At 36.9% G+C, this 21,236-nt stretch overlaps 1 protein-coding gene across 2 annotated transcripts in view; it reads right to left on the bottom strand.

Moving 5' to 3' along the window:
• PCGF5 (polycomb group ring finger 5) overlaps positions 1 to 21,236 on the bottom strand; it is a 114,932-nt gene that overhangs the window by 6,343 nt on the left and 87,353 nt on the right. Inside the window, exons 7-9 of one of the 2 annotated variants that reach the window (XM_082674358.1) lie at positions 16,046 to 16,144; positions 13,312 to 13,401; positions 5,854 to 5,913 (exon numbers count right to left, since the gene is read on the bottom strand). In XM_082674358.1, coding sequence (XP_082530484.1) covers positions 5,854 to 5,913; positions 13,312 to 13,401; positions 16,046 to 16,144 — 249 coding nt within the window. The remainder of the gene's footprint in view (positions 1 to 5,853; positions 5,914 to 13,311; positions 13,402 to 16,045; positions 16,145 to 21,236) is intronic. The other variant, XM_082674359.1, reaches the window with a different exon arrangement.

Raw genomic sequence — 21,236 nt, 5'->3', positions numbered from 1 at the left:
AATAGTTGATACTACTAAATATTTTGACTTGACTATTATATACTTGAATGGTTCAGACTGTCCTTCTGTTTTGCTCTATGTAGGGAAGGTATCATACATCAACATACAGCACTAGAGAGGAAACAGCTTCCTGTGGTAAAAGCCACACTGCTACTTCTGTGTCTTTTTTACCCCCTGTTTTGTCATATCACATAGAACTCAAACATCAAAGTCAGAAAGGGTCTGAAGAAACAATGGTTTTCCTTTTCTTAAAGGTGCAGATTCCCCTTTTTAAAATGAAATTACCAGGAGCTACTTTTATGAAAACAAGGAAGGGCTGAGATGGCTACTGACTTGTTTCCCCCCTTGTCTCTGTGTAGGTGAATGCAAAAATCCTGTCTTTCTTTCCTATAGACAAAAGTGGTAGACTGAGATTCCAGAACCCTGAAAATGACTGTTTCTGTAGGTATCATTGCCATGCTACATCCAGGGAAGTCCCTCTCACCATTCAGCTCAGGGTTGGACTGGAGGGTAGGAATGAAAATTCCTACATCTTGGTGTTCCCAGCTTAAGAAGTAAGGTGACGCCCTACAGTTTTCTAAGCACTGGAGTAAAAGTCACAGTCTCTCAGGGTTTCCATGGTCTAAATCTGTTGTGGTTAAATTTTGCTTCCTTGTTTTTTTCTTTTGCGGTACGCGGGCCTCTAACTGTCGTGGCCTCTCCCATTGCGCAGCACAGGCTCCAGATGCGCAGGCTCAGCGGCCATGGCTCACAGGCCCAGCCACTCTGCGGCATGTGGGATCTTCCCGGACCGGGGCACGAACCCGGGTCCCCTGAATCGGCAGGTGGACTCTCAACCACTGCACCACCAGGGAAGCCCGCTTCCTTGTTTTTATTTAAACTTTTTTCTGTTTCCTCTGAATCAGAGTATCTGTGAGTGGGACACAGAAATCTGTATTTTACAAAACTCCCTGGGTTTTCTGAAGTTCAGGCAGAATTGGAGACTGCTACCTAGACATCGTATTAACCTAACTTGACTACTTCCCATCCTACCTGACCCAACCCAGAGCTTGCCTCTCATTATAATAATCTTTCTAGCTTTGCTTTCCATTCCTGTTGAATCTGCATACTTTCTGCAAATAATTAAGTCACTCGTTCAAAAATCCATTCATCATGCACAGAAGAATCCATCACCAATTCTACTAGGATGTAGGAAGAGAGGGAAGTAAAATGCCTTGGTTGTCAGTGGTTGGGATTTTCTCAGTTTTTGGCTGAAAATGGTTTTCTCTTCTCCTCCAAGTAACCATTTGTATGTGTGTGTGTCCTATGACAACGTGAAGTTTAAGAATTATTGGTGTTACAAAACTGGAAATGGTTAAGGTATACTTTAAGTCCTATTTGTGTTTCAGTTTGCCTTCTGAAGTAAAATGGCACTGCACGCACTGTAATGAAATGTGGCCTATCACTCCTCTTAGTGTTATGGGACTACACTGAGTGGAGACTGCCAGTCCTCGGTCTCATCATTTACTAAAAGAATCCATACTTCCAAAGTATATATTATTTCAAATGTGATAATTTTAGAAAATGACAGAAATTGGCTGGTTGATGTACTATTTTTCTTAAAAAATAAATTATTTACCATAAAAGTAACTTGGTTTTAGATTTAGAAAATATAGAAAACCACCAAGAAAAAAAGGAGAATCATTTAAATCCCACACCCAAAGATAACCACCACAGTCATTTTAATGTACATCCATCTAGTCTTTTTGTCTACATTATTTTTCTTTTTAAAGCTGGAATCACGCTACACATATTGTTTGGTAAATAATTTTGTCCACAGAAGAATTCTGTCCATTAAAAAAATTCCATAAACTTATTTCTACAGTATTTAATATGGTCATACATGATCATTTTTAAAGGCTACATATGATACCTTTATAGAAATGTACAATAAATTATCAACAGATCTTTTACTGCATATTTTATTTCTTTTCTTTTTTTTTTGCTATTATAAATTTATTGTGACCCAATGATCTATTCCCCACTCCCCACCCTATCTCCCCTGCACCCTTAGGGTTGGTTCCTAGAAGTAGAACTGCTGATTCAGACAGCATAAGCATTTTAAAAGGCTTTTTGGTAAATGCTATCACACTGGACTTTAAGAAAGTTGTTCTATTTTTACATTTCTGAAAGAAATATGAGTGCTCATTCTTCAGGAGCCTCATCAATAATGAGTACTATTCCTTTCCTCTCTCTTAATTTGGAAATTTAATACGCATATAATAGTATTTTATTTCTTCTTCCCTTTTGACTTCTAAATAAGTTAACTACCTTTATACTAGGCAGTTGTGTTTCCTTCTTTTGTGACTTGTCTTATCATGTCTTTTGTTGATTTTTCTACGGACAGGTGAACTCTGTCCTACAGATTTGTATGGATTCTTTACGTATTAGGGCAGCAAATCCTTCTGTCATATATTGCAAATATTCCTTATTTATGGTATTTTTGCCATGTACTTTTCAGTATTAGTTAGTCAACTTGGTTTGTTTTCTTTCCTTTTACAAGTACAATGAGAAAGGCCATCCTCACTCTGAGGTTAGTTAGCTATATTCTCTTCCTGATCTTTGATGGTATCATTTTTAATGTGTACCATTTTAGCCATGAAAAACACCTATAATGGGAGGTATGGAATGAATCCCCCCACCCCATCACCACCACCAAAAGTCTCAGGACAATTAACTGAAAACAAACCCTACCAGATCATATCCCACCCCAACATCTATGCTCCAAGTTCCCCGATACCCGGTCAACTACTGTCTCTGCTCCAGGCCCTTGGCCGCCTTGCAGCCCTCAAACCACCAGACACGACCACATCTCTGGATCTTTGCACTGTGTGCCATCGGCCTAGAGGGCCCTACCCCAGATAGACACATAGCTCTTACTCTCACTTCTTTTTGATCAAAAATCCCCAACTCAAAGAGGTCTTCCCTTGGCTATCTTATCTAAAATATTCTATTTATCTACTTTAATTTTTCTTCTAACACTATACATTTTACTCATTTATCTTTCATCTGTTATCATTAGAGTATAGGCTCCATGAAGGAAATGAATTTTTTTCATTTTTACTTCTGTGTTCCCAGGGCCTAGAAGATTGCCCAGTGCATAATTAAGGGCTCAATAGATATTTGTTAATCTTTTTACCCTCCACTAATTTGAAATACTCTTGATAGATTCATGTTCCTGAGCTATTCTTTTTATTTATGTGTCTATGTTTAAGATAGTACCAGATTTTAATTACTTCAGCTTTAAAATACATTTCAGTAGGTGGCCATGAATGTGCCCCGTGATCACTCATTTAAAAATGGGACTGACCAGAGGCACCAAGTTATATTTCCTGATGAACTTTAGAATGACTGACTTTGTCAAGTTAAACAAGAATCTGGTAAAAATGTGTTTGAAACTATATTAAACTTCATAATTTAATTATGGGAAGAACTGACATCACTATAATAGTTAATGTACTAAATTTCTTGTGCACAAAGTGGGATTGTGGTTACATATGAGAAGGTCTTTGATCTTAGGAAACATATGCTGAAGTATTTAGAGGTCAACTGTCATGATACGTGCAATTTAATTTCAAGCGGCTCTGTAAAGAAACAACAGATATATTTATAAAGAGATTAACAAGATAAGGAGAAGAGGAAGAAAGGGAAAGGGGGGCAAAAACTGTAGCAAAATGTTAATTGGTAAATCTAAGTAAAAGTAAATGATACTCCTTTGTATTACATCAACATTGTTGTTGTTTTGAAATTTTTCAAAATAAGAAGCTTGCAGGAAAAATTAGGACTTAACATTCAAATTTTATCAAATGCCTTTTCAGCATCTACTAGTATTTATTTGACTTAGTGTTTTTAGGATATAATATATATATATAATTTCCCTCTCCCCAGCATGAAGCCATTCTTGCATTTCTGATAAAAATACTACTTGGTCTTGGTTTATTATTCTTCTAGCATATTATTTTAGTATATTTAGTATGTTTTTATCATCTTTGTTTTTATGTTCAAAATAAGATTTGATACTCGTTTTCTAATTGCAGGTTCTCTGTCAGTTTTTGCTTTCACGATTATGTTATCTTTGTAAAATGAATTTGGAAAAATTCTATCTTTTTCAATGACTTAAACCAATTTAGAATGAGAATGATCTAGTCCTTGAAAATATGAGGGAACGTGACCATTAAAAGTAGTTTTATATTTAGGTATCTGTAATTTACTTTTTTTTATGTCTTCCATAATTTAGTGATTTACATTTTCTTCTTGGGTGAATGTTGGTCCACTATTATCTTCCTAGAAAACTATTTCATGAAATTTTCACAAAATTAAAAAATTTAATAGCATAAAGCTACACATATAATAATACTTTCTTATAATAGTGATAATCTTTTCCTTGAAATTTTCTAGGTGAATTTTGGCTAAAGATGTTCTGACAGGACTATACTCTATAATGAAGTGTTGAAGTTAGAAAAGGAAGTGTGTGTGGACTTTTGAAAATTTGGTCTTATTCTAGTTCTCTAAAACTTTAGATCAGAGTTTAAGAATATCTTTATTTCTCAGGAAATAAATAGACATCAGTGCCAAGAGTAAAAGCAAAAAGCCATGTATGTATGAGTTATAACTAAAGGCAGGAGCATCACTACAATGCATCTCAAAATCAGCCGTGAAGCTAAAGTCAGTGAAACATCTACGCATATCTCACCAGCTCAGTTAAATTATTTACTCACCCCTCACCCTCAACTGCATAATATAAGGAGAAGTATGATTTTTTTTCTCTAAATGATTTTCTATTGGCCTTTATAGTTGCTAAATGTGCTTACTCCATTACTAAAAACAACAGGACTTAAAAAGTGTGTATTAAGAAACACACATTTTAATGAGTGTGGAGATTTCCACAATCACAGCACTGACAATGAGACTGAGGGAAATTCTAGATAAAATGCTAATTTAACATTTTCGATTTGAAGTGGTTCTTCTAATACTTAACATATAATTATTTGTCCCAACCCTAAAATTGCAACATCAGAGCTAAGTCTGCTAGTTAAGTTTGTTATATAATTACAATTCTCCTTTCTTGGCTCCAAGGAAATAATTATGAAGACTACTTTAATTTCTGGGATAAAAGAACAATGGAGATTTTTAAGAAATGCCATGGTTAATCCACGGATTAAGGTTGATCATAGATCATCTCTACACTCAACAGTAATCCTTACTATTCTACACTTAGTCTCTTCTGTTTTCCAAATTTTTAAAATGTACTTATATTAGATAAACTTTTCTCAGGTATGTTCACGTTTGCTCAGTGCATTACTAAATCAGTTCACTATCATTTCTGCGCTAGAAGAGGTAACTCAAATACAGTCCTTAGGACAGGGCCTAGTAAGCGAGCTCACAACTGCATTGAGCTGTTGCTGTTATTTAGCTTCACCTAATCTGGCATTTTATCTTTCACTTGTGGGTGAATGATTAATTAAAAACACACACACACAAAGAAGTGTTAAGTATAGAGCAGAGATCCAATATGGAGCAGAGATTTCTCATGGGCTGAAAGCGGTAATTATTAACAATTCCTGATGCATAAATAATGGCCTGAACATTTATAACTTCATTTTTAGTTTGGCAAAATTAAAAAGATAATTCAAGAGAACTAAAATAATGGGAAACTTTGGGGATATAAGTTGAAAAGATGACGTTTCGTAGCTCAAGTAAGTCTTAGTTTTGCAAAGTTACATGTCTTAGGAACTTGAGTTTGGGGTGAAAGCAGTCACCTTTGTGGCAGGCAGGCATCAGAGGGTCATATGTACAGTCGTGAGTGCCTCTTACCTGATACAAAGGGCCATCCTGAGGGCAGACTTGCGAAGCTGAGCAGTTCAGACACCGAAACTGCGGAGGAGATGAACTCATCAGATAAGAGGCATCCACAACTGGATACATATTTAAAATATTTTAACGTCAAACATGAGTCAACATGATTAAGTAAACACTTTCCAGAATATGGTAGTTGTTTTTGGAAAAAGTCTTTAATAACTTAGTGACTGGTAAATTTTAGCTTGAAATTATTTTAGTCTCTAGATAAGAGTTTTGTTAATATTCTGCAAATATTTACCAAAACGGTGACCTGTCCTTTCCATCTCCTCTTCAAATACTAAATTCCTGAGAAAACCCTCGCCTTCTCAATCCAGGAGGGGGCACCCTCTTTCTTCCAACTCTTCCTGTGAGCAATCTCTGCTAGACCTCTTCAACCACCCTGAGAGGGAACACTGTCTGAGGATCTCAGAGCTCTGAGAGGGGCAGGGAACTTGCCTCAGCCTGTAAGTGATCCATGTTCTGTTTTAGATTAGGTTCTTTATATTCCTCCGATTAGACTCTTAGTCTCCATAACTATTTTAATAGCATTAGATTGTGAGCTCTTTGAGTCTGAATCTTATTCATATTTGCAATCTTAAGAGCTAAGGCACAGAACTGGCACACGGCAGCCACTCAAATGTTTTATGAGTAAATCAATGAATTAACATATTTTTAAACCAGTGAGTAGATTCATTTCTAAATCTACCATCTTTTAATGGTTAACCATTCATATTAAAAAATCATTCCCAAATCTTGATTTTTCAATATTATCCTGAACCCTTATTAAGCATAAACATTGAACTGTAATGGAATTATGAAACATAACACACTTTAAAATTATGCATATATGAATTCAACATCGTGTGCTTCTTCAAAACAGAAAAAAAAAGATTAAAAATATGGGGCCTCCCTGGAGGCGCAGTGATTGAGAGTCTGCCTCCGATGCAGGGGACACGGGTTCGTACCCTGGTCTGGGAAGATCCCACATGCCGCGAAGCGGCTGGGCCCGTAAGCCATGGCTGCTGAGCCTGCGCGTCTGGAGCCTGTGCTCCGCAACGGGAGAGGCCACAGCAGTGAGAGGCCCGCGTATTGAAAAAAAAAAAAAAAAAAAAAAAAAAAATGTGAGATACAAATTAACCAGGATAAATCTAACATCCCAGAGCAGGTTTTTAAAATATACTTTGGAAGAATATTTAAATAAGCAATTATTAAAACAAATATACTGGTAGCTTTAAAAATAAAATTTTAGATATTTTCCATTTCCTGGAAGACTTTAGCAATTTTTTCCCTAGAAGTTAGTCCTTGAATTTCTGTACTGGGCTCATCAACATGCTGTAAGACACACCCAGCACTGCTATCGTTGACAACCTTCCCCCTTCTCTCTGAAGACTCCCCACACTGCGGCCTACCAGACTTTGCCTAACTATGCAAGTCCCAAATAGCATTTAACAAGTAAAGAGGGTAGAAAGAGGCAAATTTCACTGTTCTGTTTTGTTTTTGTTTTTGTTTTGTTTCCTATTAATCTCTGGCATCAGTCAAGGTAGATGTTTGCTTTTCCTAAAATTGCTTGGTAATGCAAAGAAAGCAAAGCAAGGCAAACGTGGTGCAGTAACTTTAGGTAGGGACTGGCGGGGGGTTGTTGGAAGAGATAAAACCAACCAGGATTATCTGGGAAAAGGGGGAATCCTGAGAGTAGGTACTCAACCTACCCAAGGAAAGGTAAGCAGGAAGAACATGAGTTCATGGTGAAAGCTGAGGCTGAAGAGACAGAGATATTAACAGTTAGTTTGCAGACATGAGACTAAGTGTAGGAGGAGAGAATTATAATAATAATGAAAGCAAACATACATAAGCTATTAATAAAATAACATTTATTATGTCTGGCACTCTGCTAAGTACCTTATTATATAATATTTCATTAATTCTTACTAAAATTTTTCAAGATAGGTATTATTACCCCAATTTTAAGGACCAAAAAACTGAGGCAAAACTATGCAGCGTGATACAACAGGGAGGAAATAGCTGCAAAATACATAATAAAAGATGAATATCCAGAATACATAAAGAGCTCCCAGGAGCCGGTAAGAAAAAGATAAAGTTCACAATGGAAAAAAGGGGCAATGGATATGGAAAGAAACTTCACACAAGAAATACAAAATTGAAAATAGGAAGTGTTGGTGAGGGTATCAGGAAATGGGCACTCACACATTACTGGTACGACTACAAACTGCCAAAAACTGTTTAGAGGACAATTTATCAGTACCTATCAAAATTTAAAACATGCATACTCTGCTGTAAATCCACATCTGGAATTTAGCCAATAAATATGCTTCCACATGTGCAAAAAGATATATACACTGGAATACAGCATTGTCTGTAATGTCAAGATATTTGAAAAAAATCTAAACGAGTCAAATCAAACGAGCATATTAATCAAATTATGCTACAGCCACACAAGTGGAATACTATCAACTTGTTACAAATAATTATTATAAAATTTACTGATTCTCCACAAGACATATTAACAAATGAGAAAAAGAAGCTGCAAAACAATACGTATGATCCCATTTATGATTCAAAAAATGTGATGAACACTGCATGGATATTATAAACAGAATCCATGTAATTAGATTGGCGATTAAGTCCCTTCCAAACTGAGGTCTAATTCTTCAATTCTACACCTCAATTTACGGATGTGGAAACTACAGGGCAGGTCAGTGGTCATGGATCATGTCCCCTAAAATCATCTTACTCAAAGCGTGGCCCCAAATATCAGGTGCACAGACAACGCCTGGGAGCTTGTCAGAAATGCAGGATTTCTGTCCTCGCCCCAGAACTACTGAATCAGAATCTGTATTTTACCAAGACTCCCCAGGTGTTTTGTGATTTGCATTAAAGTTTGCGAAGCAATGGTTTAAAAAAAGGTACATTTTCTCCCACTAATAAGCAAAAGATGAACACCAATCTTGAGGTGCAAATACTGTTATGAACTGAAAAATTTCTGGGACTTAGCTAAGTTTGACTGGATATTTGATTCCTAAAGATAAAAGTTTCAAAAATGCATCACAATGTGCTTCCCTGGTGGCGCAGTGGCTGAGAGTCCGCCTGCCGATGCAGGGGACACGGGTTTGTGCCCTGGTCCGGTCCGGGAAGATCCCACATGCCGCGGAGCGGCTGGGCCCGTGAGCCATGGCCGCTGAGCCTGCGCGTCCGGAGCCTGTGCTCCGCAACGGGAGAGGCCACAGCAGTGAGAGGCCCGCGTACTGCACAAAAAAAAAAAAAAAAAAAAAAAAAATCACAATGAAGACAAGGATCCAGAAAGAGCACAGAGGACAGAAAGCAGGCTGAGCCTGAAGTGAAACCGTCCCAGGATAAAGGGGAGGAGTGGCCCAGATGCTGTGTGGCACAGGCAGAAATGTCTTGCTCCTGAGGAGTGGAGGCAAAACTGACTCCCCGAGGTTCCCCCCAGGAGTCTAGCAAGAGGACAAGGCCAAGAGGTGATCTGAATACGGGGGATCCTGCCTGAGGCAAAAGACCCAGAAAGGCAGAGGTGGCATCCAACATGAAGGGGGAAGAAAACCACAGACTCTACTGAGAGGCACAGAGAAGAGTCCAGAACTTCAGAGGGCACCCCACAGCACCAAACAGAATAAAAGACTGCAAATGCCAGCCAAGTCAATCAAGAAATTTAATACAATGCCAATCACAATCCCATTCTCAAGCTCACCTAAACAATAAAGGGGGAAAACTAGCCAACACAATTTAAAAAAAAAAAAATGAGCTTTTTCCTAACAGATGCTGATAGACATCATAAAGTAACCTAGAAGGCCCAACTATTTTCCTTTTAAGTTAGTTTGGACTTTATTTAAATATATCCCAAAGAAAATGGACAATTGAGGAGTTTTAGATAGGGGTGTTATGTGATCAGATTTTTATAAAAGCTGTAATGTGCAATGCTGGTGTAGGATTAAGCCCTACTCAGAAGAACAAAACAAGGTCCAGGAACATAGATATACACATCTGCATGTGTACACATGTCTAGATACATATGCACAGATAACGGTGACATCTCAAAACAATGAGGCAAAGTATGAATTATTCAATAAACTATTTCTGGCAAAAAATTCTTAGAATAAGTTTTAGAGTCTTAGCCTTGTTGTAGGGGTGTGTGTGTGTAAATGAACAAATCCCAGGTAGATTAAAATGTTTAATATAAAAAAGTATCAGAAGTAAGTGAAAGAACCATAAGGCGGTCATTAGTTTAGGAAATATGCCGACCCCAGCCCAAGACACAGCCAGTTAGCAATGCCAGTAGAGACAGTAACGAGAGCTTTTCAGACTATCTGGCATCTTGCTGGCAATGAAGGGTACAGATGGGAAAGGATGTGACTGCAATAAATATGCTGGAAGGGGCTTAATCAAGAAAGAATTGTTTTATTGTTAGTTTGTCCATTCACTCCAACTGTCAGAATTCATCAATTATAATAACTCATAATTAACTGGAACATGAGCAAAAATTTAAAATTTGTTTAACAGAAAACAAACGGGAAACAGACTGAAATAAACAAAATGACCTTTAAGCTATATTTTGCCTAACTACTACCTTATAAAAGACAAAACTTTCATTCAATTTACTCTTCAAACAAATACTTACTGAGTATCTGTACTAGGCACTGCTTTAGGTGCTGGAGACTGAGCAGTGAACAAATAATCATCCCTGCCCTCAGGCTACATTTTAGTTGGGGACAAACAATAAACATACAGAAGAGGTATAGTGACGGTATGAAATACTGTGGAGAATGGCAAGGCATGACAAGGGGTTAAGAGTGCCAGATCAGGAGAGGGGTTGGACTATTAACGGAAGTCAGAGGCCTCACTGAGGAGGGGATGTAGAAGCAAAATTCTCTGGGTGAAGGGGGTAAAGGGAACAAGTTAGGTGGATATTTGGGGAGGCAAGGGCAAGCCTGGCATGTTAGAGGAAACAAACACAGAGGCCAGTGAAGCGAGAGGGAGGGAGCAAAGGGTAAGAGCAAAGATGTCTTTGGGGAAAACTGTGTGGGGTCCACCATCTATAGGTCCCTGGAAGGACTTTGGCTTTTATCTAAATGCCATTAGATGGTACGGGATAATTTAGAGCACAGAAGCGACATGTTCTAACTTGTGTTAAGAGGGTCACTCTGGCTGCTGTGTTGGGTGAAGATGGGAGGGGGCACAGGTGGCAGCAAGAGTAGAAGCATGGGATAGGGAGGGTGGGAGGGAGATGCAAGAGGGAGAAGATATGGGGATATATGTATAGGTATAACTGATTCACTTTGTTATACAGCAGAAACTAACACACCACTGTAAAGCAATTATACCCCAATAAAGATGTAAAAAAAAACTAAAAGACACAGCTGTGAGAAATTCAAGACGTTAAAAAAAAAAGAGTAGAAGCATGGAGCCCAGTTAAGAGACTTTTATAGAAATTCTGGAGAAGAGTGACAGTGGCTTGGACCAGAGTGACAGAAGAGGAGGTGATAAGATGTAACTGGATTCTCATTACTGTATTTTGACGGTAGAGGTCAAAGAATTTGCTAAGGATGGATGAAACTAATCAGGACTGACTTTAGGGATTTGGGTCTGAGAAACTGGAAAAATGGAACCATTAATCTTGGAACTGATGAGAATGTGAAGGCTGAGGGAGAAACCGGTTTAGAGGAGGAGAACACACAAAAAACAGGGTTGTCATGCCAAAAAAATGAAACGGGCTATTTCTTTACTGTTGTACTAAGTATAAAATGTGGCATTTTTTCTATTTATTGGTTGTTTTTACCCGAATAAAAATAAGGTACTAAACCATTTTTCTGAACTAATTTTTATTAAACTATGCCTTAACCAGGGAATTTAAACTATTCGGAAATGTGTAATCAGAAGCGTAACTGTAGTGAAGACTGGTTTCTCTTTATTAATAACAATTTCTATGAATTAGCTCTTCCATGCTATGACATTAAAATAACTGGCAGTGTGGGAGACCTCTGGGAAGGGATCTGGTGAAGGACAAGTGAGTATCAGTAGATGTCTTGCAGTGGATGATGAGTTACAGCTCTCCAACCTTAAGGCAAACCTATTCATAATGATGATATCAAGCACTAACACATACTGAAGTGTCCAGTGAACTATCAAAGAAAGCTAAAATTATACCAATATTGTGGTATTACTATTATGTGTAATATCACAATATTTAGGCCCCAGCAAGGCCAGGCAAGAGAACTGACTACCTCTGTAATCTGTACTTGGTACCCAAAACATTCTGGTTAGATGGATTAAATGAGAGTGATGTATGTAGAACCATTAAAAAATATATAAAATGTCATAGGCAAGTAGTAATTTACCAAATACAAAGACAATTAGAATTAAAAAAAAAGGAGCCCTAGAGAGGTTTCATGAGTTCCTCAAGGCACACAACCAGTTGGTGGCTGGGACTAGAACATAACTTATTCCTCCTGGTCACGAGAACTCAGCCTCACAAGGAAGGTGTCATCCAAGTGGGATGTGAATGGAAAAAAATTCTGAATTAAGAAGTTACGTGCTTCATTTATTATTGTTATCATACCAAGACAGTTCTTCTGAAAAAAAAAAAGTTCCATAGATGTTTACATTCAACATAAGTATGTTTTTGAGCCACTGTAATTGGGTGAGGCTGCATTTCTTAATTTTGTGTTTTTTATAATTACTACTGTATTCCTTACTGCTACATACCAGCCTTACAGTCCCTAGCCCCTCAAATTTCCCTGATATCAATGTGACATATAACTCAGATAAAATACACCTGAACCTTCTAATTAACCTAATCAAAGATATAGTTCAAAATACAAACTCCTTTTGGGTTTTTAAAAAAATTTTCTTAGTTTCCTCCTTTTAATCATCTCTCCCATATTGCCTGGGGCCTAAGGCACGGCAATCTAATTCTGGCATCAGAAACCACTGCAAACTCACTTACCCTTCGGTCCGATTTTATACTTTCAATGTAAAGTTGGTACCTGAAAAAAAGATTATCTAGATTCTACCCTATCTGTTTCCTCTACCACAAACAAAAAATACCTTAACCATTAAACATACTAGTCAGGGCAGAACTTAAAAGTTCCCATAATTTACTGGGGTTTAAAAAAATGTAAGTGCTATCTCCTCCGTCTCTAGGTTAGCTGAGTTCTGAACATATTCAAACTGATGTTTTAAACTTACCTTAAATATAACAAAACCACATCTAACACAGATCTCGGCCTTGTACTTGGGACCAACTATCATGGAGTAGCTGAGAAACAATAAGAGGAACCAGTTTCTTCTTTCCCAAGCTAGTTTTTTTTTTTTTTTTTAAAGTGTCTAAGTAACTGTTAAATTTGAATAACATAATGGTAAAGAACTAAATATACACGTAGGTATATAAAAGCAATTTACGTTTTCGCCTCTTAGTCGCCATCTTGTCATGTAGATGAACTCCATAGTATGGTCCTTCCCCATAATTTCACCATTGCACAGCACATCCAACTTTAAAAAGAATAGTTACAGATCCATTAACATAAATAATTCTCAATTCATAAGTGTTTTACATTTTTTCCCCAAATTTCAAAAAAGATTCAAATACTTATATCAAAATAGAAGTAGTGTCCATTATTTGAGAAGAACACTGGATCTTTCTATTAAAAGCACGGCCTCATCTCATAGGTATTAACAATTCAGATATAATTAACATGAATCACTGGCTGTCTTGTCCCACATACCTCTATCTCAGGTTCATCACCTAATTTTGAAACGCAATGTGAACCTTCTTAGTCTATGTCTCTGTGCAGCCTTTGAGATTGAGACATATTTCTGTGATTTCTTACTGAATGAGAAGAAGTTGTGGAAACCTTACAATTCCTCATGGCACATGTGGCTTATGAATTCATCTCTCATTTGAAGGAGCTGCTTTCCTCCTCTGCATTAGTTTATATTTGCAGCGGGTAAATGAATGCATATGGATACATGATTTTTGGGGGCTTCAAGGTATTCAAGCTGACAGAACAATTAGGACCAGGCCACAGGCCTGCATCTCCCAGGGCTCTCCACCTCTCTGCTCTGCTTAGCTGGTAAACTGCATAGTATTTACCAGGCCGTCTTCCCACCTTGTATGGAACTTCAAAAAAGGGTCATACTTATCAGTGCTCACTTTTGCTCTAGAGCTGCAGCCACCGAACAACCCCTGCTGCCCCCAGTCCTTAGCAAGGCCACAGGAGCTGTGGCTGTGATTTACGAATTCAACAAAGCATCATTAAACAAGCATTTATTATAGATCCCTATAAATAAAACATTTCGGTTTTCTAGAGATTAAAAGCAAACTGATAGGATTTAAAGTATGGAAAGGAGGAAGAATGGCTTTTAAATAATTCTTGTCTGGCTAGACAGAGACTGGAGTTTTGAACTTTAAGTCTAAAATGAGTATAGTTCCAATTGTACTAGATAAATTATTAGCTAAATTATATTGATTTTTGGATGATTTATGGTGACTTAAATGGACCTCAGAATGTTTTTCAGACACCATTTTGTTTTTAAAAGAACAAAGTAGATAGTTTCATTTTCTTTATCTTGCCTGTAAAATAAATTCATAAGCAAAGAGGTAAAGGGACTTACTTAGGATGCAATTCCCAACTAGGTACGCAGCTTCCATTATTGTCATTTGAAAACCAAACCATCCTGCCCCAGTTACCAGTGCTGTTACAGACGCTTCAGCTGTTAGGAATGTCATTAAATCATCCCCTCACATGTGGGGCAGCAAAATAAGGGGGGAACAGTAAATATTACTAAAAATCATAGGGAAAGTTCTTTGCATTGGGATAGATAAGGAGATGTCAGTGAATTCAGTTTCTCCCCCTTCCATCCTTTCTATAGAAAAGTCTACAGAGAAATGTATGTAGTAAGTGCCAGCGGTAAGACTGTATGAGAGCAACAGTTCTCTCAGCTCTAACAACTTCCTGAAAACTAGAAAATAACTCAATGAGTCACACTTGAAAGTAAGGAAATAAAACTGCAAGTGGTATTTTGCAAGAAGAGAATAAAGAACAAAACCAAATTATAAAAACAATTTCATTTTCTATTTCACTGTGTTTATATCTATAAATCTTTTTTTTTCTTTTACTTTTTATCAAGTACATATGGCTTTAACATTCACAATTTTTTTCCTAATGTAAAAGTTACTATCTCTGGAAATTTTTTTATAGGACCAAACACGTAAGAATTCTTAATCCATAGATTAATTAGTCATCTGCAAGACATTTTAAAATAAGGTCAGGTTCAGAGGTTTCCTCAAAATACAGACCTAATACTTGTCAATACCTATGTTCAAATCCTGTTTAATTTCTACTATGACTGTTCATATGAATACTATTGTACATAAGCCTGAAAAACTATTTTTCCTTTGATGTCTCTGTTTATACTGGAAGCTAGCCTCGATCTTTAGTTGTTTTAGATGCGACTAGAGGAACTCAAAGGGGGGAAGAGGAAATTGACACAAGTTGCAAGACTGCCGTTTGGGCAGGTGAGAAATGGTAGCCACATCTCCTTGTAAGGGATAGCCAGAGCTATAGGGTCATAAACATTCTCTAACACTGCACACATTACAAGCTGTACAGTGATCAACACCAGGGCAACTGACTTCTGTAAGAAACTAGTAGACTACATGTATGCAGATGCAGTATGTTGGTTTTACTTAGGTCTAAGCAAATATCATTTTTGCATGTTACAGAACTAAATGAACATTACAAAATCCCTTTGATAAAAAGACAATGTTTTACATTCTGAAAAAGAAGTCTATAAAGAATTCATTAAAATGGATTGAAAGGTCTCAGATTGAAAGAAAAAGACATACCATAAAGCATGCTGGCATTAAAAAAAAAAAATATCCATTTAGCTGGGATATTTATTTCAAGAATACTTAATGTTATTTAAATATCTCCTCTAATCATAAAACGTTAGGTTTATTAGTATCATGTTTTAGTCAGGACGTTAAATTCAAAAACACAGATTACAGAAATAGAATATTACATTCCAAAAATTTTTAACATGAAAGTAACCAAAGTTTCCACAAAATTAATTTATTAGAATTTTACTTCAGATTAGAATTATCAAAATGATCAAGATTAGATTATTAACTTACCTCATAAGAACTTGGAAGTTTTAGTTTTAAACTTAGAAATTTTTTAATCGTTCCCACAGTTACACGTGTAGAACACCGAATGAATTTCTTCATTAAACCCTAAAGGAAATAAAGATTACTAATGAAAGTATTTTACCTCGCTTTTAATAACACTACAGGTGTCATTTCCACTATCATTTTGAGTATTTTCAAGATGTATTCTGAAAATGTTTCAATTTAGAGCTCTTTAGTACTTGTGAGTAAAAATGTTCCTAATTCTTGGGTACTTAGATGATATTCTTCAAGAATATCATGTACCATCATTGTGTACTAGGAAAATCCTTGCAAACATGCAATCTGCATTCCTCTAAACCTTTTGGGAAAGAATACATCATGAGGTTAATTGAAAATAAAGTCACAAAAAGCATATAAAATATTTTGTCACTTTTGAAAGAATTAGGCACATTAAAAAAACCGTCAAACATAAAATTTTTTTTTTTTTTAAAGCAGTGATTTCAAATGGGGATCTGAGGAGACTTCGGGTTCAACAGAGAGAAGCCAGTTAGGCCACAAGATCCCCACCAACTAGAAGTCGTGTAGTATGAACTCTTGGTTGGGAAGAAATATGCCCAGTCAGTGTCTGATGGGCTGTGGCAGTACTTTACTGGAAAAACAATGTTGTACATGCCTTGATTTTTTGCATTTCGTTAGCAGTACTAATTCATTCATTAAGGCTGAACATCACTAAAATATAAAAACCAATCTAGAATGGACACCCAAAATGAGTCAAAATGAGGTTGCAGACATGATAAACATGAACCAATTTGTGAAACAAAACTATATTCCCAAACCTTAAAAGTTATCAATACTAAACCAAAAACAAAACCCAGCAATTGAATTTTTTTTTTTTTTTTTTTTGCGATATGCGGGCCTCTCACTGCTGTGGCCTCTCCCGCTGCGGGGCACAGGCTCCGGACGTGCAGGCTCAGCGGCCATGGCTCACGGGACCAGCCGCTCCGCGGCATGTTGGATTTTCCTGGACCGGCGCACAAACCCGTGTCCCCTGCGTCGGCCAGCGGACCCCCAACCACTGCGCCGCCAGGGAAGCCCCCAATTGAATTTTTTGAAGGTATAAAGTGTTACTTCTACTTATGTTTAGGAAATTAGGTCAACAATTTGGAGATGTTCTTTAATTCACTAAGTCAAAAAGTAGAACTATCCAGTCAAGATATATTCCTAGCAAAATATATTTCCCAGCCAAGACCAACAGAAACTAACCTACAAATGACACCTGATCACAATTCAGATGGTAAAGTATCCATTAAAAGAAAACAAGTTAAAAGTCACATCTAAAGCAAGACGTATTCTACCCATTTCAAATGGGAAGACTGACATTCTAGTCAGCATGAAAACAAAGTGATAGATACACACATAGACATTCTCTGTTATCTGCTCACATCATCTCAACCTCATCAAGGTTTCCTATCTGTTTTCTTGCTCTAAACAGCTTATAAATAATTGTTAGCATGTTTCATAGGTCCCAGTTAAGTCAGAGAATAATGTGAAGGTACTGGAAGACCCTTTAAGTGCATTCTTATCTGTGAGGAAGTCTAACGTTGAAAGAATCTGCAGAAATGACCTGGCGTCATTAGTTATAACCTTCTCAAAATTATTAGTAAGTATAGAGATGTCAGAAGAGCAAAGATTTTAAAAAGTAGGCAAAAGCTTATTTCTGGAATTTATAATCCAATAAGGTTTGACATCGATCGCTAACAAAATTCCATCTTGGATTATTTAATATTTGATTTGTAAGTACGTTGGAAATAAAAATATAACAATTATGCATTCTCTCTCTATAAAAATATAACTACACCAAATTAACCTTGTTGTTTCCTAGCTAAGTGCACTTGGGAACTGCTGTATAGCTCTCTGAAAAGTAGTTGACATATTTTAAGAGGGGCAATGACAATTAAGGGCGATCAGTACACGATGATAAGGCAGGTGGGGAGAACCTTAAAGAGATGACCCTAAGAGCAGTGCTTCTTCCCTAACCATTTCATTTCATGACACACATAGGAAATGGAAACATTCGCACTACACACAGCGGGGTTAAAAGGGAGACCCCTGGGGCAGTGGATGTGTAGCCCAGACCCTGCTCTGCTGCCCTGAGGGGATCAACATTCTAGCACACCTGTATATTTGAAGAAGTAATATATGGAAAAGATTTGGTTTGTGTTTCGAAGAATGTTAACTTCCCCTTTCATGGAACAATCCCCTTGCCTTTTAACCGGTCCCTTCTGACTCAGGCCAGAAGAGGAACAGTTCCAAAAAGGCTCCTTTCTGCTTCTAAGGTGGTTACCCTAGAGGCTTTTTTTTACTCTTTATCCCTTTGTTTTTAGAAGAGTTATAAAGACTAGATCTGAAGTCAGATAGTGGTCCATGTCACAAGTTAGATGGGCTTCCAGTTCTAGGACACACTTCAACAAATTCTAGTTCTTGTGATAATGATTATTGGATTTTTTTGTTTGTTTTTAAGCCCAAACACCTTACAATGTTTCTTCTCTCATCTTCAGAATGATATGGTTAGTATCTCCACCAGCTAACCCAATTGTCAAGCTTGACTTTTTTTGACTTCTAAAAAAATTGAAATATAATTCAAACACTACAGAAGTCACTATTTAAAGCATACAATTCAGTAGTTTTTAGTATATTCGTGAGGCTGTGCAACCACTACCACTATTTGGTTCTGGGACATTTTCATCACCCCAAAGAAACTCCACACCCACTAGCAGTCACTACTCATTCTTCCCTGTCCCCAGACCCTGACAACTGCTAATCTAACCTTCTGTGTGTATGGAACTGCCTATTCTGGACATCTCATATAAATGGAATCATACAATATGTGTTTGGCTTCTTTCACTTAGCATAATGTTTTCAAGGTTCATGCATGTTGTACAGGTTGTAGCATGTATCAGTATTTAATTCCAGTTTACAGCTGGCTACTATTCCAATGGGTAGATTTATCACATTTTATCCATTCATAAGTTGATGGCCATCTGGGCTGTCTTCACTGTTTGGCTATTACAAATAATGTTCTTAGGCACATTCATGTACACGATTTTGTGTGAACATGTGTTTTCAATTCTCTTGAGCATGTATTCAGGAGTGGAAATGTTGGGTCATATGGTAACTCTGTTAAACTTTCTGAGGAGCTGCCAAACTTTTTCACAGCAGCTGCAGCACTTCACCTTCCCATCAGTAATGTAGAAGGGTTCCAATTACTCCACATTCTACCCATTCCTTTTTTAAAAATTATAGCCATCCTAGTGGATGTGAAGTGGTACCTCATGGTGATTTTTATTTACATAGCCCTAATGACTAATGATGTGTAGGATCTTTTAATGTGCTTATTGGCTATCAGACATTTCTCCGAAAATATACAATTCGAATCCCTTGCCCACTTAAAAAAAAAAAAAGATTAGCTTTTTGTTGTTGACTTGTAAAAGCAGTTTATACATTCTGGATACAAAGGCTTATCATACATGTGATTTGCAAATACTTTCTCCCATTCTGCAGGTTGCCTTTCACTTTCTTGACAGTGTTCTTTGATGTACAAAAGTTTTTAATTTTGATAGTCTAATTTATCTTTCTTTTGATGCTTGTCCTGATGGTGTCACCTCTAAGAATCCACTGCAACATCCAAGGTCATGAAAACTTATCCCTATGTTTTCTTCTAAGAGTTTTATAGTTTCAGCTGTTACACTTAGGTGCTTGGGCCGTTGTGAATTAATTTTTGTACATAGCATGAGGCAGGGATCCGAGTTCATTTTTTACATATGGATATTCAATTCTTTTAGCATCACTGGTTGAAAGATTATTCTTTCTCCTTGAATTAACTTTGCCCCGTGTCAAAAATAAACTCATCATAGATATATGGATTTATTTCTGAATCTCAATTCTGTTTCACCCATTTATGCCTACGCTTATGCCAGTTATCACACTGTCTTGATTACTAGAGCTTTGAAGCAGGTTTTGAAATTGTCCTTCCATGTTTTTGTTCTTTAGAGTGTTTTTGACTATTCCAGGTCCCATAAAAGGCAGTTAGAATTTTGGTTAGAATTTTCATTGAATATGAAGAGCAATTTGGGTAGGACTGCCATCTTAGCAATATTAAGTAAGTCTTCTAATTCAGAAACATGGGATGCCCTCCCATCTATTGAGGCCTTCTTAAATTCTTTTGCTGTATTGTAGTTTTCAGTACACAGATCTTACATCTTTTTTGGTTAAACGTATTCCTCCTAAGTATTTTATTCTTTCTGATGCTACTGTAAAATGAAATCACTTTTTTAACTTTCATTTTTTGGACTGTACATTCCCCATTTATTCCTAGTTCTTGTATCCTGTAACCTTGCTAAGCTTGTTTTCTTGCTAACATACTTTTTCTGTGGACTCCTAAGGATTTTCTATATACAAGACCATACCATGTGCAAACAGAAACAGTTTTACTTCTTTTCTAGTCTGGATGATTTTAGTTTTGTTTTCTTGTCTAATTACTCTAGCTAGAAACTCTAGCACAATGTTGAATAGAAGTGGTGAAAGCAGACATCCTTGTCTTATTCCCGATCGAAGGGGAAAAGCTTTCAACATTAACTATGATGATAGCTGTGGGTTTTTTGTAGATACCTTTTTCAGGTTGAGGCAGTTCCCTTCTAGTCATAATCTGTTGAGTGTTTTTACCAAGAAAGAGTACTGGATTTTGTCAAATGCTTTCTCTTCATCTACTGAGATGATTATGTAGTTTTCACACCTTTATTCTAGTAATATGGTATATCACCATTGAACCAACCTTGATCATGATGTACAATCCTTTTTCACATGTTGCTGGATTCAGTTGGCTAGTATTTTGTTGATTTTTGCATCTGTATTCATGAAGAAAACGTCATAATTTTCCGTTCTTCTAAAGTTTTTTTTGTAATTTTAATTGTGGTAAAAAACACAGAACACAAAACTTACCATCTTAACTGTTTTTAAGTGTATACTTGAGCAGTGTTGTGTATATTGACACTGTTGTGAAACAGATTTTCAGAATTTTTTCACTGGGACAAACTGAAAACCTTACACTAACAACTCCTTTTTCCCCCCTCCTCCCAGCCCCGGTAACCACCATAATACTGTCTGTTTTTATGTATTTGAATAGATACCTCAAGTGGAA

Source organism: Grampus griseus (genome assembly GCF_964374135.1).
Source record: "Grampus griseus genome assembly, chromosome: 16".
Classification (NCBI taxonomy): domain Eukaryota; kingdom Metazoa; phylum Chordata; class Mammalia; order Artiodactyla; family Delphinidae; genus Grampus; species Grampus griseus.
The sequence above is the reverse complement of the archived record's forward strand: the minus strand, read 5'-3'. Positions and strand labels throughout refer to the sequence as shown.